At 39.5% G+C, this 27,913-nt stretch overlaps 2 protein-coding genes across 3 annotated transcripts in view; both read left to right on the top strand.

Moving 5' to 3' along the window:
• The first annotated feature begins 238 nt into the window (after window positions 1-238).
• On the top strand, window positions 239-20,017 carry LOC119891515. 2 transcript variants are annotated; one of them, XM_038703220.1, is made up of 8 exons: window positions 239-291; window positions 1,292-1,344; window positions 2,894-2,957; window positions 14,014-14,076; window positions 14,353-14,979; window positions 15,177-15,233; window positions 15,517-16,734; window positions 16,850-20,017. In XM_038703220.1, coding segments are annotated over exons 4-8 (3,765 nt in total). In that variant the 5' UTR covers window positions 239-291; window positions 1,292-1,344; window positions 2,894-2,957; window positions 14,014-14,075; the 3' UTR covers window positions 18,712-20,017. The 2 variants fall into 2 exon arrangements, with proteins under 2 accessions (XP_038559148.1, XP_038559149.1); XM_038703221.1 differs by lacking the exon at window positions 2,894-2,957 and having other exon boundaries at window positions 252-291.
• A 733-nt stretch (window positions 20,018-20,750) lies between these two features.
• Window positions 20,751-27,913, top strand: part of LOC119892344 — a 40,885-nt gene continuing 33,722 nt past the window's right edge. Inside the window, 2 exon segments of the mRNA XM_038704538.1 lie at window positions 20,751-21,791; window positions 26,029-26,088. Coding sequence (XP_038560466.1) covers window positions 21,773-21,791; window positions 26,029-26,088 — 79 coding nt within the window. The 5' untranslated portion in view covers window positions 20,751-21,772.

Here is a 27,913-nt window from a genome sequence, read left to right as displayed (position 1 = left end):
ATAACTTCAAATAAATCAAAATGTTGAAAAATAGTTTGAAACTCATTTCACAGTATTTAAAATTTAGTTTAGAGATGAGTTCAAAAATCATTTTTTATAAATACGAATCTATTTTTTCCAACCTTTATTTTAAATATAGCTCACCTTTTGAGTCATTCACATGTAAAAACACATTTCTTTTGTCCTGTCTCATGTGATCCTTTTCTGACGTCTTACTTTTTTTCTTGAACCTTCTTCACTTTCACTTTAATCTCTTTAATCATCTTGGTGTGAAGACAGCAAGACCTTCAGGTGAGTGAACCCAACGAAAACTTCATATTTGTACTGACAGAAAGAAAAACACAGTTTCAGATAATTAACTGTGATTTCAGGAAAATGTGCTACATGTGCTCAGGTGTTCAGCAGAAATTTACTGGTATCAAACAGTCTGCAAGAAAAGATTTTCATTTTTTTGACTCATCTGAAATGATAGGACCAGGTGGTTTCTCATTCAATGTTTAATCTGAATGTTTTCAATACTTTTCTGTGACAAATATATATCGTTACTGTTTTATCTCAGATCGTCAACATTTAAATAAGTATAATCTTTTATAGAGCACTTTTCAAAATCCACCTTGCAAGGTGCTTCACTAAAACGGCAGAAAGAAAAGAACAGAAAAAGACAAGAAAAGATTTTTCCAGTCCAAAACTCATGTAAAATCAGGAAAGTCCCCATGATTAATAAAAATAAGTTTTAAGGAGCTTAAATGAGATCACTGACTCAGTTTTCCTTTAGTTTTCAGCAACAGACTTTCCCAAGGATCTCAGTGTATATGTATGGTACTAAGAGTTCAAAGATACAGCAGGGAGAGAGGCCATGAAGTGACCTTAAAAGTAACCAGCAAAATCTTAAAATCTGTTCTAAAACATACTGGGTGCCAGTGTCAAGAGGCTAAAACAGGATTAAACATGTCAGAGTTCAGTGGTTAAATGCAGCCAGAAAGAGTATTTAAATAACTCTAATTAAAGCCAAAGTTAACTCAAATTTGGTTTTACAACTTTTACAGGAACATTGTCCTCCTTTATTTCAAGTTAACTACAACTTTCAGCCTACGTGTTTTACATGTTTTATTTAAGTCCTCTATTTTACAGAAAACACATTAGTCCAGTTAATCCACACACACACACACACACACACACACACACATACACAGATGTTCAGTTACGGAATTAGTGAGAAAATTTGCTCTTTAATGTATTTTTTAATATACAGAAGTAAACCTAATTTTTATTTATTTTGCCTTATATTTAGATATCTTTCCTGTGATGTTTCCAGCAGATACACTTTGACAACTGCAACATCTGGTGAGTCCAGTCACACAGTGCAAACAGAAATAATCAGTTTTTTGTTTTATGTGCTGACTTTCAGCTATGTCAGGTTGTTTACATTCTCATTAAGGAATAATGCAGGGATTCAAGTCATCTTAACAGCTTGTCCCTCTCAGTGCTACAGAACTAACATTTATAGTTGTATGGTTTTCAATTATAGTGTTTATAATTGTATTTTTTGTAATAACGAAAGACATCCTGTACACAGACTTCATGTTCCACCACTTTAATAGGACAAGATTTCACAGAAATTGGTTTGAGTTCTTTAGATGTCATGGTCATCATTTTAGATATGAGGAAGAACATGTATAGTGTTGTTGTCCAGGCCTCCCCCAATTCAGATACTTAAGGATTAAATACAAAGAAAAAATACAGTGTCAATAAGTGCAAGAGTTTCAGCAGGTAAATTAAGTCAACTAAAATTCATAAAACAAATACAGTAAATGCTGTATGTTGGTAATGCGCAGAAACTTAACTGACATCAGCAGTCAGGATTAAATATTGAGGCCGTGAGGAGCCGTAAAAGTAATGACAGAATTCTTTAAATCTAAAACAAAGTGGAAACCAGTGAAAAGAGGCTAAAAATGGGAAAAGCCGCCATTTCAGATTTCACTGGTTAAACAGAACGAGAAAGTTAATTAATTAATCAAATAAATTAAGTTTACTCATAGGCATTGTTATCTTACAGCCTACCTGTTTTATATAACTCCTCCATTTTATGAAAGTTTTACAGAGAACAAGTTAGTCCAGTTAGTCCACCCACACACACAGTCAGACCTTTAGTGTTGAAGTTAGAGAGGTTTCTGAATCCTAGAGCACAACTCAACTCAAGACTGTCAAGTTCAACAAGCAGTTTTATTATAATAATGTGAGCAGTCATTGTTGCCGGATTAAGTCGTGGAAATCAGAGCTGGTAGTTACTGGTGGTACAGCATACTGGGTGCAGAGTGAGACAAGGAGGCAAGGACCACAGAGAACTGATGAATCTGAGCACATGGACAACAGAGGGTTTAGTCACAGATGTAAATTCAGAGAACTCAAAATGCACAAAAACACTGAGCTGGCCGTTGCGTAGTACCATAGTATTAGTGTTCTCACAATCAAAGTACTTCTGTTGCTGATTACTGGATGTTATGTAGGTGTATATGTGAGGATAGACAGCAAGGGAAGGAGAGGATGCCACACCTTATTTATTTATTTTTTTTGTGCATATCAATGGACGCTTTTCAGCAATGTAAATATTCCAGAATTAGCCCCAAGGCTATTTTCCATCTATAGCCCCCAGCAGGTCATCACAAAGTACAAGGTAACATAGTTAGACATCATACAAAACACCTGAAGAGCAACAACACCTGAAGAGCAACTCCTACACAGACAGGAAAACAAATGGACAGGGAGAAGCTATGCTATGACCATGACAGTTTAGTTACTCAATTAATAAGAAAAGTTGCTCTTTTATTTAATGCTTTGTTTTTGATATACGAAGAAGTAAACCTCATTTTTACTTATTTTGCCTGTTATTCAGATTTCTTGCTGGTCTCCTGTTGAGTTTCCTGTGTTGTTTCCAGCACAGACAACTGCAACACCCGGTGAGTCCAGTCAGAATATAAACAGTGCAAACACAAAGAACAATAGTTACATATTGTAACTCCAGATTCTATGCGTATAGGCAGAGCCCTCTAGGGCCATCGCTATTGGGTAATCCCCCTATGCGCGCATGCGCGGCACTGATAAAACTTGTCTACGCCCACCCACAGTGTGAGACCCAGCCTTCAGCTCCCATAGTGCCTTTTCTTCAGGACTGAGAACCAAGCCCCAGTGAGGCCCACTACTTAGAGGGCTGCACTACTTAGAGGGGGGAAGCATCGTCCTGCGTAGCAAGACCGTGTGAGTTAGCATGACAGCTAGGCGTGTCGCTCTTCCCTGTTACCGAGGGGAGCGGACAGTAGGCCGGGGAACAGTGTGTCTGCAGCTGCCTCAAGCCGACCATGGCGCTGGCGGTCCTTCTTCGGCAAGCTGGAGAACGGGATGGGCGGGAGGAAGGCTTGGACCAGCCGAAGTGATGCCTGATGCTCTCTGCCTCCTGGGCGTTAGACCACATCGTGTCGACCAGGGTCCGGAAATGAGGACCGAAGAGCTCGTCAGAGTGATGGCCGTAGTGGCACACTCTGTGAGCTGTGCGCTGGCCCCTTTGGTTATTTCCTCCTTGTCTTCCTCCGTCATGGTGGTGGAGTTAGCTGCCAGCTTTGGGAAAGAGGAAGCAATCGGTGCCGTGTTGTTGGCAAAGGCCGAGTTCTGGACGGTGAATTGGTGGGCTCTGTCAGTGATACAGGCTACCTACTGTGATCCTGAAGAGGCCAGAAGGGGGCGCCATGCAGTCACCGCCTGAACTGGCTTTACACCGAAGAACGCCGTGAGGTTGAGTTCCAACGGAGGCCCAGGCTGAAACCCTGGTCCGAGAAGCCTTCCACCTTGGTGATGGGGTTGTAGGTGAAAACAGGAGCCCGCAGAGTCTTCGGGTCCAAAGCGTCACCTTCCTGGTACCGAAGGATTGGAAGTATTTGAGCGCCAGTCCACTGTTGTTGAATAAAATATATAGAGCTATCAACTATTTCAAGGAAACACTGATATCCAGGTAAACATTGATTGCATTTAGAAAGACTAAGATACAAATTTAAAAATACCACAGCAAGTCAGTGGGAACTGAATGCATGTTATGCTTCAAAGCATCAATAGAGGTCAATCTATGACCACAAATGTGTGGCAGAGCACTGTTTTGATTGTGCTTATATTTTCTGTGACGTTATAGTTCAGTGTTGCGAAATAACATGAAGACATAGAAAGCGACTAATCTTATTCCATGTATACAATTACTGCATTTAGAAAGACTAACAACATACACATTTAAAACCGACCACTGCAAGACAGTCCCCACATAGGTGTTGGGATTTGAACCTGGGTCTGAACGAAAACAGATGCTTGGGAAACCAGCACTCTAAGCAAGCAAGCTATAGAGGGACACATCTAATGGTAAAGTGCGTTTGCTTAAAAAAAAAAGCTTTTCAGCTACTATTTTGGTGTTTTAAGTTAGAAGACATCTTTAGTTTTTTGTTATCATAGATAAAGTTCAAAGTTCAAACACCTTGCAGGTGTTTAAAGTTGAAACAAATTATCACTGCTACAGGTTGTGGGATTCGAATTCACAACTGGAATAAGAGGTGCTACTTCATGGTCTGAAGTCTAACTAACTGCACCACCCGCAAGCTTGCTAGTACAGAGATAATGTGATCCTTTGTTGATACAAAAAGTGTATTTGCTTGAAAAAATCTTTTCAGCTATCATTTAGGACTTTTTAGTTAGTGCTTGAGTTGCTGAGCATAAAAATATACATCTTGTGTCCAAACTCCAAACAGGGAGGAAGATACAAGTTAAAGAATTAGTGACAGGGGAAGACCTCAGGCTGCAGCTACAACAGGGAGTGAATGAGAGATGACTGAGACTTTCCATCAATTAAGGATCAGAGATAAAAAATTAAACGTCCACTGTTAGCAAACACTAAATACAACTTTGAAAGATCAACATCTTCTCTGCAACCTACAGCTCAAATGGAGTCTGTAGCTGCACATATGCCGGAGCATTTAGCTCTTAAAGTTGAGTAGGTAGGAAGAAAGAAACCCATAACATTTTTTCACGTTAAACTATTAATATAAAATTAACCATTACAGATATCAGCAACAAAAGTAATAGCATAAATCTCCTGAACAGGATGTACATTTTGAAGTTGGAACGAAGAAATAATAAAGAGCGAAGACAACTAAAGTGTGAGAGCTACAACACAATTCAAGAGTGTTGCACCCAATTTTTTACTTTACAATGTCAATTAAATCTCTTTTTTTGCCCATTTTACCTTTGGTAATGAAACTTGCCTAATAAATAATCAATCAATCTCTTTATTTGTCCCTGTAGGGAAATTAGTTTGCAGAACAATGAAGTAGGCATTACATCATACGCACACAGAGAGAAACTTCAAACATACTGGTAAACACATACATAGATACAAACACATAACACATAATTTCCCAAACCCCACACCTTACTACAGATTAAATTAGGAAGACCAGACCAGCTAAGCATCCTGCCTATTTTGGCTATATATGTGCCTTACCTGTTTAAAAACATAATTGCTTGAGGCACAAATGAAGATTTAGATCTATTTTAGGGAAACAGAGGGAGGCAATATTGTCGCCCAGATGGCAGCAGCTCAAATGAAGGGACAAGGGAGTGCCTCTTGTCTCCCACAATGGTTTTTGCTTTGTTCATCATTCTTTCCCTATAGATACATTCCATACTTGGTAAGTTGATCCCTAATAGTTTACTGGCCTTTGTTACTGTATTTGTAACAGACTTTTTCTGTGCCTCAGTAGCATTGCCAAACCAGCAAATGATGCAAAAGGCCAAAACACTTTCAACAAAAGAACAATAAACATCTGAAGCAAGTTGTGGACATTAAAAGATGACAGTTTTTTAGTTGTGTCTTAGTGCTTCTGAGGTCAGACCATACATCCCATTTGCGCTTGGTCGACCACAATGCCACGGTATTTGTAATTTGTAACAGATTGTATAGCCTCCCCATTGATAAAAGTAGAATTTGATGATTGCAGCGTTCTAAAATCAATGGACATTTCTTTTGTTTTGGTGGTGTTTGGAAGGACGCTTGACTTCTCACACCACTTTTACTTACTTTTATGAAAAAAAAACACCTAACCCTAAAAAAATTCTAACAAAAGGTTTCTCAGCTGTTTTTGTTGTATTAGGTGTCCTAAATAACATACTAAAAGTTTGCCAAAGTTTGACCACTAGAAAGGTGTAATTTTCAAGATGGCGTCCAAGATGCGCAGGAAGCCATTAAAATATCCTTTATTATTTGACCTAGCCAAGTAATATTGGTGTCTAACCCCATGTTTTCTGGGTCTATGAATCCATTGGACTTGTTTAAATTGCACTGACATGATTACAAACTTATGGAATACATGATTTTGGGAGATTACTGTAAGGTTGTATCTTTGTTTGTGGTGAACCAGAGATGTAAACGATTTAGCCTATGTCATGTAACTCCTACTCAGTATGTGTTTTTAGACACATACCCTTTTATTTGCTAAAACACAAGACTTGGCATTCAATGTAAAAGTTATTGCACCCAAACGTAACTTAAATTGGATATAAAGGGGGCATTATACTAAACCAGACAAAACTAAATTCATAATTTTCAGCAAGTGACATTGTTGAATTAGCTTGATTAGCAATTTTGACCATGAGTCATGTTGTTGTAAACCAAGAAACTTGCCCCATTTGCTGTAAAAACATAAGAGATGGCTCTGATGTGGTTGAGGTTCATCAGAAGGGAGCTGATGGAATCAGTGTACAAAGAGGCGACGATGTACACATTTCCGCTGGTGAAATACTACACTCAAAATGTCGACAGAAGCACATAAATAAAAAAGACATTAAAATCCAACAAGAGAATAAAGCTGAGCAGAAGAAAAGAACTGCCAGAGTAGCAACTGGTCCTTTCGACAATCAAACCAATTGTCTTTGTCTGTGGGACTACGATAACACATGGAAGTAAAGACACAAGCAGTGTTAAGACTGATATGCTCGCAGAGTCCATTCTTGAATGTTGTGACAATCGTGTAGATCAATGGGCTTTCACTGTGAAAGGCAAGGTTGAGTATTATGGCCAGGATCTACATGCTGCAGACTGTGTTCACCACCACTTATGCAGTACTAGTTTTTGTAACGGATATAACATACCGATACAGTTCCAGAAAGACCCAGATGCAAGACGCAGAAAGTCTGGCCGGCCCAAAAATGAAGATCAGGAGCAGGCGTTCATGAAAGTTTGATCTTACCATGAGAGTAATGATGAAGAACAGTTGACAATTACATATCTTTGAGACAAAATGAAGGAATCTCTGACAAACCCAGATTCTGAACCATATGGAAATCAATACCTCAAGAGAAAATTGAGGGAACAGTACCAGGACAATGTACATTTCACTGAAGGGGAAGGCCTCCATGACATAATGACAATGAGAGAGAAGACATCACAAATACTACGATCTTATTTCAGCGAACAAGAAAAGGATGAGGAACCCCAGAAACAAGCGATCATTCAAATAAAGTCCAATGTCCCATCCGTTACGGATCAGTATCCGAGCACAAAGTCACTTGAGCTTGACTCTGCCCTTTCGTTTGTTCCGTACACTTTTGAATGGTCTATTTGTGGGTAAGGAGACAAGCCGAAAGGTTGCAGGAATTGGACAGGCAATTGTCCAGTCAGCACGACCACGTGCTGTGTTAGCTCCATTACAACTTGGCCTTACAGTGCAGGCCCATCATATGTATCGGTCACAATTCCTGGTGGATACTCTTAATGGAATGGGATTTGCTTCATCATACAAGGAAGTTTTGCGTTTTGAAAAGAATGCAGCAGATTCAGTTGCCCCAGATATGTTAGCGGATGATATAGATGTGCTGGACATGACATCTTTTTGCTGGGCACAATGTTGACCACAACATCTTTACTATTGATGGTAAGGGGACCTTCCACGGAATGGGAATCATAGCAGCAATCACTCCAGGGCGAAAAAAGGACCGTATTATTCATAGGAGACACATTACCAACCTAGATTTTGCAGTGCAAAGTAAAATCCCAGTCATGTAATATCGCTTTGCGAAACATGTGCGCCAAACCATTTTGTTCAACGACCTCCCAGCACTGATCAACTGTGACAGAACAGTTGATGTCCTGTGGGAGCTCTGACTGAACTTCAAACAACAAACCCCAGGGTGGCAGGGAATGATGCATATCATCCATCAAGGACTAGAACATCCAGGCCAATCATCAGTTGTGTTCCTGCCAGTGACTGACCTGTACTATGGACACAAAACGTGTATTTTGTCCACCTTGGATTTTGAATGTGGCCTGGCTATCAAACACAATACTCCACCCATTATTACGTTTGATCAGCCACTGTACTGGAAAGCAGCAGATATGATTATGGATGCACCACAGAGTAGTCCCCTGAAAAGCATAGTCTTAATGCTTGGAGGTTTTCATACTTTTATGAACCTACTTGGTGCAATAGGCACACTGATGGAAGGCACAGGAATCAGGAACATTATGGAAGTTCATGTGCTGGACGGATCAAATGCCGTCCAGCACATGATGACTGGAAAGTCAGTGCAAAGAGCTTTTCGTGGACATTTGCTGGTGGACAGTCTCAATCACCTGGTTGTGTCAGAGCTGCAGGAGGATGACTCACAGTTTGAATTATTGGTGAACCAAGCTGGAGAGATGTACTCATCCATGGTAACAAAAGAAACAAATTTGGAGTGTGCTGCAGCATCAGATATGCTGAACAGCTGGACAGGAAGAGGGCAGACCTTAGCACAAGGTCAAAAACCAGCCGGCTGTGGGTAAACTATCAGAAGATGCTGCAGACAGCACAAGCTCTGATCAAAGCAGATCGTACAGGATCTTGGAAGATGCACTTGTGCGCAATGTTGGACTCTCTGCCAATATTTGCCACCGCTGGGCACTACAACTACCTGAAATCGGCATATTTCTACCTCCAAGAAATGTGCCAACTCGAGACCAGACACCCTGATGTAAATGAGAGGTCCCATGTGATCCGCCGCAGCAACCAGTACTGGGCAGGTCTTAGCTCTGACCTTGTCATCGTGCAGACATTGATGCGATCCTTGAAAATCAGTGGAAGCTTGACCCATGGAAGTGGAATGACTGAAGAAATGCGAGCATTGTGGACCATGTCTACACCCATCACATCTGAATACAACAGCGCCATGCAGGAATTCAATGACCTCACCTACATGATCAGCGAGCAGCACAGAGAATCCTGAGAAGCAAGAATAGAGAGATCACTCTGATCAAGGAATTTACACACCATTCTCTCCAGACCCATCTCTGAGAAACATTGTAACTGGTGTTGTTGCCAAAGAGGAGGTGAATGTGCATGAGTTTGAGATTGTTGGCAATGAGATCATTGAAAATATGATTGGAAACCCTGTTTTTGGAATATCCTTCAAACAGAAAGACGGGGCAAAACCCCTTCTTGCCCAAGACCGAACCATTGATCCTGCTTTGCTGTTCCAATGGTTCCTGATCATGTCGAAAACTGAACAGTTTTCACTGGAAGATGTAATGAGCTATGAGCTCTGCTCATTTCCTGCAGCCCTGTTCGAAAGGAAAGGAAATTTTCCATAAAGCCAACAAGCCCCTACTAGCGCAGGCAGTCAATGAGTCAAGAAATCTAACAAAACTGTCCTGGACTCCATCTCACCAACTGAGCATTATGTCCTTGACGGTGGCTCCCTGGTTCACCGCTTGGCATGGAAAAAGGGTGACAGTTACGGTGCCATTGCACAGTCATATGCAGACTTTACCATACGCCATTATGGTAAAGCAACAGTGATTTTTGATGGTTATAGCGAAGGTCCTTCCATCAAAGAATACACATCAGAGACGTGGAGAGAGACCCTATCGTTAACTTCAATGCAGAGACTGTGGGAGTTTGTGGGAAGAAAAGGATGATTTCCTTTCCAGGTCATGCAACAAACGAGAACTTATCAATATTATGACCGTGGAGCTGGAGAAGAAGGGATGCACTGTTATTAATGCATCAGGTGATGCAGACGTGGACATTGTCAAAGCTGCAGTCAAGGCCTCAAAACAACAGCCCACAACCTTGATAGGGGAGGATACAGACTTACTCATTCTTCTACTCTACTATGCTGGGACGAATAATAGAGGCCTCTATTTTCGTTCAGACAAGTCCAAAGCTACTAAAGTGTACAACATCAGTGAGATGAAAAAAGTCCTGGGTAGTGACTTGTGCTCCCAGTTGCTGCACAGGATGTGATATACTGTAACTACGCATTTTTAGTGTTGGCAAACAGACTGCATCCCAGAAACTTGTGAATGGTGAATCAACCATCCAGTCCTGTGCAAATGTATCTCTGCTCCCACATCAAGCAAGAAATATCATAGAGGACTATGGGACCAAGGCAATGGCAGTGTTGTTTGGCGGAAAGAGTACTGATTCACTTGCCTTTTTGCGCTACAACCTTTTTAGCAAGAAAAGTGTTACCGCCAAATCATTTTTTACCCCAGAACATCTGTCTCCAACTGAGGCAAATACCACTGGCAAAGAGTTTACTTCCAGATCATGGTGTGGATTGGAAAGGAAGGTGACATGAACACAGTGGATTGGGGATGGAAACTGGTGGACAACCGGTTCCTGCCAGTTATGACCAGTAAGACTGCAGCGCCAGAAAGCCTCCTGTAGTTGATCCACTGAAATTCTAGTCTGGTAAATTATGAATGTGCAACGCTGTATAAAATGTAATATTGTTAACGTATCAATCATGCATTTTAGAGCCAATCATGGTCCGGACCATGATTGGAATATGGTTATAATGAATGTTGTATCACCTGCTGCGTTCAATCCAGGTTGCTAATAATACTGCATAGTGTACTGTAACTGTAACCTGTTTTTCATTTACAGAGCACGCCCATGTAATGTACAATTCAATTATTGACGGCTTATTAAATACTGTAAGTCAACACACTCCCCGGACTCTATATAACTAAATTAAACTGTGACGCTGCATAATCAACAATAAACATGTCTGTTTTTAACTTAGAGCACAACCATGTAGCCTAATGTACAATGTGTCTACAATTAATGACTTATAACCTTATAAACTACTGTAAGTCAACAAACCCTGTTGACTCTCAAACCCAGTGTAAAGTTAACTAAATAAAACTGTGAAGTTGCATAATCAACAATAAACCTGTAACCAGTTTTTCATTTACAGAGCACCATGTAATGTGCAATGCAATTATTGACAGCTTATTAAATACTGTAAGTCAAACACTCCCCAGATTCTTAAACCCAGTGTAACGTTAAGTAAATAAAACTGTGACGTTGCATAATCAACAATAAACCTGTAACCAGTTTTTAACTTACAGAGCACAACCCTGTAATGTGCAATGCAATCAATGGCAGCTTAAACTACTGTAAGTCAACACACCACCAGACTCTCAAACCAGTGTAACGTTATAACTAAATAAAACTGTACGGCTACATGATCAACAATAAACCTGTAACCTCTTTCTAGCCAACAGCAATAATTAAGGTGATGGCAGCCAGTGGGACGTAAGTAATTACGTTTATCGACCACCACAAGTTTGGCAAGTAAACAAACGCTCATTCATCTTCATTCGTCGAGTCTGAAGTCTTTTGAGGACCAATCTCACTGTGTGTGTGACTTAAGTCGCACTCGAGTACGAGTCTCTAACTCGAGTCCCCATCTCTGGTATATATGTTTGGTTTTTCCGTTCAGTCCCAGTCCGGTCATTGTCATTTGTCGTAGATGTGTGTTCTGCCAGTTGCTGCACTACCTGTTCTGTGTTTTAGATGTTGCAAGTTTCAGTGTCTTGCATTTGGGCTCTTTCCTGCTTTGCGCTCATCGATCATAACAAATGCGGCCACAAGCTACCAAATGCCAACCAGAGTAACCCCGGATTGAAGCTACTTCTGCCAACACAGAGTAGCATATAGCTTTAGCTCCTTAGCATGAGCTAACTCGGTCACGTCGAGCTAGGTGGGCGTGGTTTCAGCAACTAATCACCTCAGCTCCACCCACGACCTCCCTCTTTGCCCATTTTTGGTTTACCCGGGAGTGACGCGCTACCAAGATGGCGACGGCTAGTGTCACGAACATTACGTCCATTGTTTTATACAGTCTATGGACCACCAGACACAAGAAAACAGAGGCAGGTAGTAATAAACACAAGAGAAAATTGCAGAAACAACATACAAAGCACAGAACAAACAGAGCAAACAAAATAACAGATAATACAGACTCCAAACAAGGTGGAAACAGACAGGACCAGCGTTTTCTTAACACATCTTCTCACATAAAAGCTGCTGGCTAAAACTGCACTTACGTCATGTGCTACCATCTTATTCCTGTTGTCTCTGGTGCAGGCAAGAGGTAGCGTGTCATGGAACTGCCAATCTGCAGTCAACAAAGCTGACTTTATCACTGTTTATGCTAATATATTATCCCTCGGGCTTTTGGCACTCAGTGAGATCTGGATCAAACCAGAAAACTCTGCTACCCCCACTGGGCTATCCAGCAATTACTCTTTCGCCCACACCTTCTGACCATCTGGGAAGTATTTATATGACTGACGACCTGTCCAGGGTGTACCCCATAGGGTGTTCCTACAATGTTTTGTGGCAAAGAAAAGTTATCTTCCTCCCGCTGCCTCTACACAGGGGTGCCCCAAGGCTCGATGCTAGGACCCGTTCTCTTCTCAATCTACGCCACATCAGTGTGGCCGATCATTCGCTCCCATGGCTTCTCTTCAGAAAGCAGCGGCGCGTCTGATTTTTGATCAGCCCAAAAGGACTCATTTCACTCCATTAATCAGTGTCCTAAACTGGCTACACGTGGCTTCCCGAGTCAAATTCAAGTCACTAATGCTGCATACAGAGTGACTACTGGGTCTGCACCCATCTAACTACAGTACAATACAAAATTATGTTGGTATGTTGTAAATTTCTTCTCGGCAATTGGTCCTCCAACGAACGCCACCTGGCTCTTCCATCCCTTCACACAAAGCAATCTCAGTCCCTATTCTCATCTGTAAGACCACGATAAGACCACGATGGTGGGCCAAGCTACTACACGCCATCAGAGCAGGGGCGTCCCTCTCTAATTTCAAGAAACTCTTGAAAACTCATCTCTTCTGAGAATGCTTCCTCTTATAACACCTCTAACCCCTAACCTCTAACATGTGCCTCCTGTGCCCTTCTTCTTCTACCCCGTTAAAATGTATTGATTGCGGTTTTTTGTTAACTATTACTTCTTTCCCTAGGTATTTACCCCATTGATGCCATACGTGCTATCAGCTCTTACTAGTATTTTTTTGCTGCTCTTACTTGTATGTGTATATATATGTTAGCTGTAAATCTCGTGCTGTATTGATGCTTTGTTGATGCTTGTATGTTGTTCTTCAAATGTATTTTTTGGATAAAAATGTAATAATTAATTAAAATATTGTAATAAATGTTTGGATGGAAGCGTCAAACATTTGCTAAATTAATAAATGTAACTGTAATAAACACCACTGAAAGACAAACCAAGGTCATAACCAACACAGACAGACAGATAAGGCAAGCAGACCACTGACAGAGCAGACCAAGATAACTGCACAAAAGAAGCAGAAACAGATCAAACATTATAAAGAGTACACTCTAGACCCTCTCTATATGAAAAATGCAATCAGATAACTTATGTTGTGAATTTATATAAATGAAATGCAATTTAATATAATTGAATGTTACTTTTGTCAGAGTTTTGCCTGCACACTCTGTCTGGATCAAAGGCAGAAGCTCATCCCTTGATCTTGGTTTTTACTAGATTGAATTAAACTAGTAAAAACATTCAACTAAAAATACTAAATACCTATCAGCAATATATCCTTCTAGGACTAGTGTCCCATAACATAAAGATTACATGTGAATGAATCAGTGTTCTTTTTCCTTACAGTGACAGTTGATCTGAAACAACTGAAGTGCAGCAGCAGCAGCTTTCAATATCTGCCACCCAACAGTGAGTTAAACTAAACTGAGTCAGAATTATTCTTCTGTATATTAACATCTAAAGTGTACAGTGTTTGTATTTGGTGGGTACAAACTCAGTTTATTAGTTTATTTACAATAATATTTTTCCAGATCACTGGTGAATTTCCAATATCCATCCATCCATCCATCCATCTTCATCCGCTTATCCGGGATCGGGTCACGGGGGAATTTCCAATATGATTATTTTTATTATGGTCGTAGTCTACACTGAACAGTTTTTTCTGATATATTGTTTTCTTTTCAGTGTCTGAGCTGAGGGTTGTTCTGCTGGGGAACAGCTGGTCTCTGAGGAGTTCAGCGGGGAACATCATACTGGGAGAGACTAAGTTCAACACTGAGGATGAACCAGACCACTGTCTGACAGTCAGAGGACGGTTGGAGGAGAAAGAAATAATTCTCATCAACACCCCAGATCTGTTGCATCCCTACATCTCTGAAGACAAACTGACAGAACATGTGACAAACTGTGTGAGACTCTCTGATCCTGGACCTCATGTGTTCCTGCTGGTTCTACAGCGTGAATTCTTCACTGAGAAACAAAAGCTGAGTCTCTGTGGAGTCCTGGAGCTTTTCAGCGATCAATCATTTGATCATTCACTGGTACTGACGTCAACACCCAGAGAGGACAGCTCAGGAGTCATTAAAAGCTATACGCAACACCCACACTTAACAGACTTAATCAGAATGTGTGGAAACAGATCTATGAACCTGAGGAACCGTGCACTTCCAGAGCTGTTAACTTGTTTGGATCAAATTGTAAAAAAGAGCTGTGATGTGTTTGAAGATGAAGTACCTGCTGTATCTGGTGATCATCGAAGCTTGAAGCAACAGGAAACAAACACTTCTGACTTGGGTCCTGTTGGAGCTCCTGGTGAGAAACAGTTTTGATAATGTGATCAATGTATTTAATGATTAGGTTGAAACATTATTACACTTGATGTTTTTATCAAGTCACAAAAGGAAAATCTTTACCCAGCTGTACATTCATGAGAGTAATGATCATGTACTGTATATAAAGATCAATAAGATGAATCTGATGTCTGTAGCTGATGGTTCTTTCTTTTACAGGGTTCAAGCGAAGCACATCACACAGTTCATCACCAGTTGAAAGCACAATCAAACAGGGTGAGCAAATGATTTACACAACATATATTAATCAGAATTATCAGATTTTTAAGAATGTGTTTTACAATTATGTGACAATTATGCTTAACATATATTCCAGAATTGACACATAAAACAAAACATGTAGGACTCATATTTTTTATGAAAGAACCCAATATTATACAGAGAGATGAATAGTGATAATCTTTAGATTTGGGTTTTTTTTTTGGGTTTTTTTGAGTTTGTAAAAGACTGAATGCTTGCTGCGGTTTTTAATACATTTACTCTTTATGTTATATTACAGAATCTACACTCAGAATTGTGCTGTTTGGGAAGAGTGAGGATGATAAGACCAAACTTGGTAACTTTATGTTAGTGGGTGAAAAATTTCCATTCCAAAGCCAGTCTCAGATCAAGCATTGTATGTCTGCCTATGGAGAGTGGAGAGGAAAACCATTAACAGTAGTGAAAGCTCCAGACATGTTCAGTCTATCTGAGGAGACAGTGAGGGAAGAGATGAGGAGGTGCATCAGTCTTTGTCCTCCTGGACCAAATGTTCTGCTGCTGTTAGTGAAGGTTTCTGATTTCACAGAGAAGAACCGACTAACACTGAAGTTCATCCTGAGTTTGTTTGGTCAAGATGCTTTTAAACATTCAATGGTCATAGTGACACATGAGGAGAATGGAACACGTAAGTCTGTCAGTAAGCTCCTTAAAAACTGTAGAGAAAGACACTACAAGATGTTTAAAAATGACCTCACATTGTTAATGGGTGACATTGAGAACATTGTGCATGAAAACAGAGGAGCCTTCCTCACCTTCACTGAAGAGACCATCAGACCAAAGTCTGAACACATCAAACCAGCTTTAAACCTGGTTCTGTGTGGGAGGAGAGGAGCAGGGAAGACTTCAGCAGCCAAGGCCATTTTAGGTCAGACAGAGTTTCTTTCAGTCTCCAACTCATCAGAGTGTGTTAAACATCAGGGAGAGGTGTGTGGACGTTGGGTTTCCCTGGTGGAGCTGCCTGCCTTGTATGGAAAACCTCAGGAGGCAGTGATGGAGGAATCATTCAGGTGTATCTCCCTCTGTGATCCTGAGGGCGTCCATGTCTTCATCCTGGTCCTACCTGTGGGTCCCCTCACTGATGAAGACAAGGGAGAGTTAGAGACCATCCAGAACACATTCAGCTCTCGAGTCGATGACTTCACCATGATTCTGTTGACTGTGGAGTCAGATCCTGCAGCTCCAGCTGTTGTTAACTTTCTAAAGGAAAACAAGGACATCCAGGAGCTCCGTCAGAGCTGTGGAGGAAGAGATGTTGTTCTCAACATCAAGGACAAGCAGCAGATCCCAGAGCTGCTGGACATGGTGGACAAAAATATCCAGTCTAAAGTTAAACCATCCTGTTATACAACTGTAACATTTGCATGTGCACAAATGGAAAAACTCATACAACGAGAGAAATATATCAACAGGCAACAAGTTGAACTTGAGAGGCTGATGAAGAAGAACAAGATCACTTGTAAGTACTTTGAATTGAAATGATTTTATTGTGTCCCTCACCATTTTGTACATTACAGTCTTTAATATTCACTTTAGCTACTGAGAAAGTAACTCCAGGTCTTCTTCTTTCCCAGGTGATGATGAGGAGCAGAGCCCAGAGAGTCTCAGGATTGTGCTGATAGGAAAGACTGGAAGTGGAAAGAGCTCTACAGGAAACACCATTCTAGGAAGAGACGAGTTTAAAGCTGAATCAAGTCAAAAATCAGTGACCAAACTTTGTCAGAAAGCACAGAGTGAAGTGGACGGTCGTCCGGTCGTTGTTGTCGACACCCTTGGTCTTTTTGACACAACTTTGTCCCGTGAAGAAGTTAATGAGGAGATGGTGAAATGCATCAGTCTTCTGGCTCCAGGACCACATGTCTTCCTGTTTGTGTTACACATTGGCAGATTTACACCAGAGGAGAAGGAGGCATTAAAACTCATCAAGGAAGGCTTTGGGAAGAATGCTGAAAAGTTCACCATCATTCTTTTAACTGGAGGAGATAAACTAAAGCGTGAGAAAGTTTCCATTGAAGAATACATTGAAAATAAATGTGATGATTCCTTTAAGAAGCTGATCTCTGACTGTGGAGGAAGATACCATCTGTTTGATAACTGTGATGAAGAAAAACGCACACAAGTCAGTGAGCTGATAACCAAGATTGACAGCATGGTGAAGGAAAATGGAGGCAGCTGCTACACCAATGAGATGCTGCAAGAGGCCGAGGCAGCTATAAAGAAAGAAATGGAGAGAATCCTGAAGGAGAAGGAAGAAGAGAGGAAGAGAGAGAGGGAGGAGCTTGTAAAAAAATACGAGAGAAATATGCAGGCGATGAAAATAAGAGTGGAAGAACAGAGAGAAGAAATTGAAAAGGAGAGAAAACTGAGAGAAAAACAACTTGAAGAAAAAGAGGAAAACATAAATAAGGAACGTGAGAAGAGAAAGAGAGAACAGGAAAAGAGAGAAGAAGAAGACAGGAAGAGAAAACAACAGGAAGAAATTCAACGACAGGAGTGGAAACGAGAGGTTGAAGCTTTGGAGAAAAAAATAAGATCAGAGTCAGAAACAAAGGAAACCATTGACAGAAAGCTGGAGGAGAGCAGAGAAGAGATGAGAAAAAAACAAGAGAACTGGGAGAAAACACAAAATGAATGGTGGGACCACCGATATCAAGAAGACGAACAGAGAAAACAGGAGGAACAAAGAAGACTTAGAAAGCTTCAAGAAGAATATGAACAGGAAAGAAAAAATGATGAAAAGAAAAGAAAGGAAGAGGACAGAATCAGAAGAGAACAAGAAGAAAAAGAGAGAAAAGACATTGAGGAGAAACATAAGAAAGAAATGGACAATCAGAAGAAGACATATGAAGAGGAGGCCAGAGAGAAAGCTGAAGAATTCAATGAATTCAAAGAGAAATACAGAAAGGAGTTTACAGCTCAGAAGCAAGAATTTGACAAAGAAATTACAAAAAAAGATGAACAATATGACATCTTAAAGGCACTTTCATCTCACAAAGAAGAAGAACTAAAGAAAAAAGTAGAAGAACTAAAGAAAAAAGAAGAAGAACTAAAGAAAGAGCAAGAAGAAGAACTAAAGAAAGAACAAGAACAAAACAAAAAGAAACAAGAAGAACTAAAGAAAGAGCAAGAAGAAGAACTAAAGAAAGAACAAGAACAAAACAAGAAAAAAGAAGAAGAACTAAAGAAAAAATATCAAGATGAAATTTGTAACTTAGTGAAATGTGTAATCAGAAAGAGAAAAAATATAGAAGAAATCATCAACTTACTCGAAGAACATAAACATAAAATGAAGAATGTGAAAACTGAGGAGGAAAAGAAAAATCATCAGGAAACACATGAAGAAGAGCTAAATCACTTGATAAAGAAACTTATGAACCAAGAAAATATATCACTTTTAGAAAACGCTTGGTACCATATCACACATTTGTTTAAATAACTGAAACTTTAAAGAAACATTCACTGTAATTTTTTGCAGTGGACTACACAGTGATGCCTACCATGGCCACATAAATACTTCTCATTGGCTGTCAGGTGTTTACATCAGCAGAGTATATTAATATAATAACCATAGCAACAGTGATGATGTAGTAGACTGGTGAAACTACAACCTTGTGCAGAATACAAGACTTTAAAGTATCAGACTTTTTGTTTTGCTCAGACAGATCATGTTGATGTAGAGCTGCACTGACTACGCAGCTGATCTCAGACCAGCTGTTTCTGATTTGATTTTATATTTTACTTTATTTTGGTAATCAAATGATCGTGGCATTCAACTAAAACACTGTAGAAGCTACTGTGGGACACTGTGTCCCAGTTGCTGTTATGATAAAAAAAAACAATACATTTGTTCTAATTAAATATTTTCATGTTTTGTTTTTTATATTTTGTGTTGATGATCATTTGCTGATATATCCCTCTGGGTCAGCTCCAGTGTGGAGTATAAAATATTTCTTCAAGTGACAAAATGTTGATTTCAGTCTGTCTGTATTGATCAATCAGGCTTTTAGTATCTAAATAACTCAGTGACTCTGTTCAGTCAGTTGTTTCAAACTTCTGCTTTATTTTACTGAAAATAATTGTTTCCTCTGTAACATTCAGGGTCTTCTCTGTTTCACTGGGTTTTCTGTAAAGTTTATATATTATATATTTAGAGATATTAGTCATTTGGTTTGACTTTTTCACCTCTAATAAGTTGAGCGTTGTAAAAAAGGGTGAGCTGCTGTTTCAGCCTGCACCTTTTCAGTCTGTAGAAAATTTTTCTTTTCTTCTTTTAAAACTCTTTTGCTGGGAATAATTGCCTTTTCTTTTCTTTTGTCCTAATAGTTTGTGTAATTATTTGCTGATAAAAACAGACAGCAGCTTAGTAAAGAAAGACTTCAGCAGCTGAAGCTCTGCTCGCTCATTACAGATGATCTTTGTTTTCTTTTGAATATGAGAAAGAACATGATGTTTGTGCTGGAAGTGAAATGAAATGTTTAGATGTCATTCACCCTGTTTTCTCTGCAAATCACAAATATCACAGCAAATATGAAACATTAAACAGCATGAAGATCATTTAAACTGCTGATCAGATCAATCAGAATGATGCAGAATGACATTATAGACGATTGTTTTGTTCCATGTCAGATAAGACTGGATGCTTTATAACTGATGACATCAACTTAAGACAGAATTCAGATCAATCTTTAATCTTTGCTTTCTTTGTTTGTGCTTCTAAAAGATGAATAAAGTGTTTCCCTGTAGTTCAGTGTGGACTGTTGTTAATCTAATAAACTAGATGATAAAGTGATGAAACAGAACAGAGCTCACAGGTTTGTTTCTACCTGCACAGAGACGCTGTGGGAGGAAGTGGCTTCTCTCTGAAACATCTTTATTCATCTTATCCAAGTATCCTCAGTGCACTTGACCAGTGTTCAAAAAAGAAATATGTGTTTGCAGAAAACAGTTGAAACACAAGAAAGGTATCTGCTGTTTAACTTGTTACCATCTGCCAAGTCCTCACATTACGTGTACATTTAATCATTTGGGTGACGCTTTTATCCAAAGCAACTTACAGTTCCTGAGTATGTAAGAGACACACACCAAAGGTATGTGTATTATCCACTACACCATCACCACCCAAAATTAGAAGAGAAATGACTACTTCCATCTCAGTTAAACTTAATGAAGAAAATTTTATAAACTTGCTGTTTAATTCTGATTTTGTGGTTTTTGATTTTCTGTTCTTTGTTCCTGATTTTTTTGCATCTGTATTCATTTACTTAATGGAAGAGATTTGACATTTAAAAGATTTGACAATTTACCTCAGCATATATGAACTACATCATCAGAAACATGTATTGGTAATGAAAACACACTCAACTCTCCTCTTCCCCAGCAGGCAGTAAACTCATCACAGGTCTGCTTTCTGGCTACAGAGGTGGACTCAACCATTACTGCTGACTGTAATCAACCATTACTGCTGACTGTAATCCTAACCCTGTTGTACAAATACAGCATCAGAAATAACCTCAGAGTTGAATCAACACATTCATTGTCACAGATAAAGTCAGTTACAGGACTATGGTACTGAAGTTCTTACTGTATACTGCACATGTTGGACATGTAAGTCCTGTCAGAAAGGATTTTGGGCTGCACGAAAATTATATTTAAAACATCTGTTACAACTAAAGTGGCTCTGAACCAGTTGATATGGCTTAACAATGTTAAACTGTTTTAACAGTTTATCCTCCTAGATGAACACCATAAAAAACAACAATGGTATCAGCTGTCAGAGATGAGTGATTTATACAAATCTGTCTCTAAATGCATGAGATGAAGCCTCTCTGCTTGATGCAGGTGGAAAATGTTCATACTCATTTAAAATCTTGATAGACATTGTGGTTAAGACAAACCTGTTTATGGAATTTGCTGCAGTAAGTCAGATTTGATCTTTGTCAAAGCAGCACAGAAATAATAACCAGAAGTAAAACATCCAGCATCCGGCTCACCTGAGAAAATCTGTTTCTGTTTGAATCTGATAGGAGATCTGTCAGCAGGTCTTTTGGTACTTTTGAACAATATTTCTAACTGTGACCAGGATGTTGGTTGAGATCTGGTCATGTTCCAGCATCTATAGACAGTTGTCATATTCCAATAAATCATATTGTTTTATCTTCTGGCCTTGCTGACCAAGGCCTTCTTGGCTGCTAGCTGAGTTTAGACTGAATTATTAACAATTGCTTGAACTAAAAGTTTACAGGTGCTGAAACTTGGATCAAACTATTCCTGTTGCTCATTTGGTGTGAGACAGAAAAGGGTTATTAACAGTCAAACTGCAGGTCAAAGTTCTGATTTACTGGAGTGTATCACACCGTGACGGCCATTGAAAGAGGAGGGTGGTTCTAAGCCAATCAGGTTCCTTGTTTTCCCCTGACACACCTTCTGTCTCCTCTCTGCACTCTGCTCTCAGTGAGTCCGTCACTGTGAAGTCTGTACGTTCCTTTATTGGAGGGAAAATGACAGGAACAAGTTCTGGTGAGTCGACTCGAGAAAATGCAAACAAATCAAAATATACACAGAGTGATGAGTTTAACAGAAACTGAAAAATGTGTTGTGCATTTTAGTAAAACAGTAAACGGTCTAAATGTTCAGTTTTTGTTGAGATGAATCCTTTACTTACATGTAATATGACTTTATTCTATAACTTTACTTTGTGGTGCTGGTATGAAAGTCTCACCAGAGATTACAGTGCTGTGCAGCATGTCATTTTACAGGACTGTACAGTGCACATAGGTTTCTAGATTTCTGGCCTCTCAGGTTTAAACAGTCCTCTAATGCGTGTTGATCTTTCAGGCCTGGTTCTGCTTTATTCACACTTTTATGAAATAAAAACACCCGACGGCAGAGCGACAGTTCAAGATAACTGCATCCGCTTCAGGTACGTGCACCATGTTCACATGTTAGAAGAGAAAAAAAACACACTACAGTTTTTATACTTTTTCTAGGTTTTGGTCAGAAATTAATTAATTAAATTCACAAATTTAGAAATCAACTGAGTTATTGAACTATGAAGAGAAGAAGAGATGAGATCAACGTACCGGTGTCCACAGTATAAAACAAATATCAACATGAAAGCAAAAACTCTCCCATGATCAGGGAAGGCAAAGACACATCAAAATGTATTTGAAAATAAGATTCCACATACATTCATGTACAAAATACAGCGGCCTCATCATGTATTAAGATAAAATACTGTATTTTAGTATTTCTGAAATACAAAAAATACTTTTTCAAGGCACCATGAAATCTATTTGATTTTTCCCTTCAATGTTTGAGAGCAACAAGGTTCTCTGTTGAACAAGTCATGCGATTAATCTGCAAGCAGTTAACAGATCAAATATTCCCATATCCCTGTGAAGTCAGTTTTAAAGTAACCAACAGTTTAATGTTCAACAAATAGTTTTTTTTGCTGATGACTTAGAGTCTTGTTTAATAGCAGACTTTTTTGGAACAATTCTCAAAAACAAGTTGAAGCTGTGAGCTACAACAAACAGGAGCGGTGGGTCGGCAACCTGCTGTTTAATCACGTTGCAGCAAAATGTTGTTAATGACAATAATGCACACGTGTTTGCATTTAACAAGTTAAACCATTTAATTGTATTATAACAACAACTCGTAACGCTTCATGATTATGACAACCAACGGAAACTTAAGATAGGCTGAAAGTAGCAAGCTAACGTTAACAGTGAGAGCTGCTTCTCAGGTCAGATAAGTTCGCATGAACATTTTGTAAATTGGTAAATGATTTAGCCGAGGCTCCTGTAACAAACACTAAAACTTAACAGGAAGTTCTGCTAAAAATTGATGGAAAGCTGGAAACCGACACGTTTCTCACCTTCATCTTCCAGTCTGAATCAACTTTCCGTTCTGATCTCAACAAGTCTGGGTTAATTAATGAACAAGAACCAGTCAGAGGCAGCGTTTTATGATGTCGTCATTATTACAGTATTTTACATCCAAAAAAAGGTTAAAGTCAAGGGCAACTGGACTTGGATGAAGATACTAGAAGACGTTTCGCCCCTCGACTTCTTCAGTTCTGACTGACTGGCAGGGAAACTCAGCTATTTAACCTCAGTGGGATCGTTAGCTAGGATCATCGATACCACTGGTTCGTTAGTGCTCCTGGCTGTAGTAACGACAGTCATCATGGTCGTTAGAACTAAGTCTGAACGACCATCGTTGGCATCTCCACTTGAGGCCAAGAGGAAATGCTTGTTGAGTGGTGGCGTAGACCCCCTCCTCTGTTCAATGACGGCTTCTCCACCCTGGTGTAGATGCTTCCTTGACACCTCTTTCAAACCATCCATCTTCTCTGTCTAAAATGTGCACCTGGTGGTCCTCAAACGAGTGTCCTCTGTCCTTCAGATGTAAGTAGACTGCAGAGTCTTGACCTGAGGAGTTGGCCCTTCTGTGTTGAGCCATGCGTTTGTGTAGTGGTTGTTTAGTCTCCCCAATATACAGGTCTGTGCATTCCTCACTGCATTGGACCGCATACACTAGATTGCTTTTCTTGTGTTTGGGTGTGCGGTCTTTGGGGTGGACCAGCATCTGTCTCTAACCCACTTTCACCATTTGCCTGAATTTGGTATTCTCTACAAGGTGCGGTCCTACACCTGGACTTCGACTCAGGACTCTCTATTTATCAATATTATTGTGTGTAAAGGTTTAAACAAAGTAGCATTGTGTTTAAAAATTTGGTCGGGGGGTGGGGGGTTAGTGGGTTAGTGATATAACATAAGACAGCATCAGATGAGCTAAGGCAAGTTAACCCAGCAGTTGGTTTCCAGTTGAAATTGTCTCTGATGTTTCCAACAGAGTGACATCATGGCGGCTGCAGCATCAGATTAGTCAGGTGAATTTAATTTTAATTTTAGGGGTTTTTTTTGCGGGCCCTCACAAACTACCTAAACCTTTCTTGTCCCTTCTCTTTCTTTTAATCAAAGTTCATTTTGTATTCAGGTCTTTCTGTTGGCAGTGTGTTACAACCCAGCTCGCTAGCCAGGTGACTTTGGTTAAATAAAGTTATTTATTTGCCAGGACAATAACTGACATACACAAAAAACTGAGTCAAACTATAAAAAAGAAATCAGGGCCTGTGGGTGCTGTTCAAAACATAGAAATTAGAATAACCAAAAGAGGACTTTTAAAAATTAAAAAAAATTAAAAATTAAAAAATGTTAATACTAATCTTACCTTAAGGAACCTGACAAGAACAACCTGGAAATGAACACCGACCTCCTGGGTGAAAGTCTGGTTTCTGGCACACCTGTCCTCTCTACCATCTCCTTACCTTTCTGTTATCCTGCATCTGCTTTTAGTGTACAAAAACTATTCTACAGGGTTTCCCCCAGTGCGCTGAACTATGACACTTCCCAGAATGTTACTAACTGACACCCTGTGGTCTTGACCATGAGGCTGTATGTAACAACTTCGGAGTCAGAGGGGCTTGGTGATCCTGGGCTTTGAGCTCAGACAGGTTTTGTGGGTTAGGACCCAAAAGCAGACACTTATCTGGCAGTTCTATAATTTATTAACAAAACAGCCTACACAAAGGTGAACACGCTAACAGTGAGTGGCAAATTCCAAACAAAGTCCAAACAATGTGGCAAAGTCCGGACAAAACAAGGTGAGGACAATAAATACAGAGACACACAGGAGGTGAGGGCGGACACATTTCAAACTAATCAGAAAGAAATCAAACTGACAGCATGATAAGCAACAGTGTTGATACCTGGCAGAGGTGTAACATGAGCAGAATCTGTGAACATTTTTTATTAATCATGAGAAATCTCCAGTAGACATGTTTCTGTCCATCAGTGTTAATGAGCTCCATTTTCGGATTTGAATTTTGGTCTAAAACAAGAAGGAGAAATAAATAAACAGCTACAAAATAATGAACGTCAAAACAGATCATAGCAATGGCAGAAAGGTTTTTGTACAAGCTACATAGTCCTGACAATAAATAAAAACCAAGCTATGCTATTTTATCACACACATCCATCCATTCATAGACAATAAATACCTATGTTAATGCACATGTGTACGTATGCACCTGCTCAGTTATTAACAATACCAATATGATACTGGTGCGTCTTTTTCAGAGCTCAACAAACACTGCAACTTGTGTTTTGTTTTGCAATTGGACAAAACACAAGCAAATGTAGGAAACATTTTCATCAATTAAATCTGCAGCATTTAGAAATACAAAACGATAACGTTGTTTCCAAAGGACACTAAAAATAAATAGCATGGTTTGGACACGCATGTTGTTTGTGACTCATGAAGTTACTGAAGTCATGCTCATGTCTCTTTTAATTTTTTATTGTCCTCGGGAAAGACTTGTTGTCGTTGTGTGTATTTGCCGCATGTTTTCTAAATGCTGCACACATCTGCAGTGCTGGAAGGGTCGACAACCTGCTGTTTAATGGTGTTGCAGCACAACCTTGTTAATGACAATAAGGCATGTGTGTGCATTTAACAAGTTTACACCAACTTGTGTCATTCTAAATTAATGTTGTACAATAACTCTAAAACATAGTTTTGTGCAAACTGCTGACTGGGTAACACCTCTGACACCAAATGAGAGAAAAGTATCTGAAAGACTCAAACTCAAATAAGTAAAAACACAAAATAATCAATGTGTCCTTCCAGACACAGTGTCCCTTTAATTATAGATCACATGTGAATAAATCATTGTTTTGTGTCCTTACAGTGTCAAATGATCTGCAACCTGTGCAGCGGAGCAGCAGCTTTCAATTCCTGCCACCCAACAGTGAGTTAAACTGAACTGAGTCAGAACTCTTCTTCTCTATATTACCACCTCGAATTACAGTGTTTGTAAAAGTTCTATATATGTCACAGGTCTTACACCTCTGGAGCAACTAATGGTTAAGTGATTTGCTCAGGGACACATTGGGAATTCCCGCAGTGGAAATTGAACCCGTGTGTTATCCACTGAACCATCACCACCATCTTTTTCCTACATTCTTGCATCATTAAATATTCATTTTAATTAATTTGCTAAGGAATATAGGTCCCTATATAATATATATTTAACTGAATTTAATGCTTCAGAGTTGACAAAAATAGACTCGCCGTGTAAAGACAGCTGAGCAGGGGAAAAATTTATGAGCTGGGATCATCAAATTGCTGCTTCTCTGGAGAGTTAACATGGAAAAAGGACAGCGGCATATCCCACACTCATGATAACATGTATCAAGATGCCATCTGTGTGTGCTTCCCTTTGCATTCCACTGTAATGGTGCTAATTGCTGACTGGTTTCATAGGTATTCAACATGATGAGATGCACTCTGTACAGCAGTTTGTCTGTTTGGGCTGCTGTGGAAACATGGCAGAGTAACATGTCAAATTCAATGTAAGAGGACCCGCGGTGTATGTAGATAGAAATGTCTCAGGTAATAAAAACACAACAGTTCATTACGTGCACGAGAGGGTCACAATATTAGAAACACCTCTGGATATAAGGCAGTCGAGTACAATACCATCACTGTGACCTCAGTGGTAAAACAGATCATTTAATCAACTGACAAAAACTGAACATTATTAAAACTCTATAACACAACATTTGTACTGGATTACATTAACTTGTACAGACGTACCTAATAAGTGGATTGAGTGTATACCAGAAAATAAACAACCAATTATGAAAGATTGGGAGATTTTGCTTCAACCTTTTAACAGACTTTTATATATTTTTTCTAATAAGATATTTTTACTGTCTTTTCTAAAATTTGACTTTGCTGTTAGTTTGAAAAATTTGTCCTTGGTTTGTCCTTGCTCTTTGTCTTCGTTATAAAAAATAATAATGCACTGTTGGTTGGACAAAACAACTCATTCGAAGACATCAATTTGGGCTGGAAGACGCCGTGATGTTTAATATTTAATAGACCAAACGATTAATGCAAAATGATCTGCAGGTTTATTTATCATGAAGAAGATCAGTAGTTGAAGGCAGGATTTACTTTGTAACTGTACTCTGGGAGAAAACAAACCCTTACAAAACAACATTACATTGTCAAAATGTCGTCCACAAATAGTGCTTCTTGTTCCTGGCGACAGGCTCAGACGACTGTTGACCTGGGCCGGTATTTATCAAGCTTCTCAAAGGGCCATTTTAGTCTTAAGTGCAGAGAATTCATGAAATTGTTTTTTAATTTAGAATGACTCTTACTCTCCCAGTTATTTAAGAAGCTCCAGAGGTCTCTCAGGTGGTTGGAGCTGCCAGCAGTAGCTTGTGATGGCGCTGTGGAGACAGAGACATGAGCAAATATTTCAGGAGAGGAAGAATGTTTCTGAATTAGGCCTATTTGACGACGCACAGTTAAGTAGACGGGGTCGGACAGCGCAGGCATGATCTTTGTCAGCGAGTTGGTCATCTCACCACTGACTTCTGCAGTCATGCGTTTTCAGTTAAACTGAAGGTGCAAACAGCCGGCTTCACAGGAGTAGTAGGCGCATTTGAAGGCGCTCATTTAAAAATAAACTTTTTTTCTTTCATTTATTAATGTGTAGGCCTATATAATAATATATTCTTTTATTTATTATTGTTATTATTGTTGAATATAAACTCCTCTTA

The sequence above is a fragment of the Micropterus salmoides genome, unplaced genomic scaffold (genome assembly GCF_014851395.1).
Source record: "Micropterus salmoides isolate LMB-PRFRI ecotype aquatic unplaced genomic scaffold, ASM1485139v1 Ms_hic_scaffold_7, whole genome shotgun sequence".
NCBI lineage: Eukaryota > Metazoa > Chordata > Actinopteri > Centrarchiformes > Centrarchidae > Micropterus > Micropterus salmoides.
Note: the sequence above shows the minus strand (reverse complement) of the source record. Positions and strands in the feature narration are given on the sequence as shown.

Coding starts and splice junctions, on each gene's coding strand:
- LOC119891515 (XM_038703220.1), top strand. Junction 14,980..15,176: donor GGGTCCTGTTGGAGCTCCTG/GTGAGAAACAGT, acceptor TTTCTTTTACAG/GGTTCAAGCGAAGCACATCA. Junction 16,735..16,849: donor GAAGAAGAACAAGATCACTT/GTAAGTACTTTG, acceptor CTTCTTTCCCAG/GTGATGATGAGGAGCAGAGC.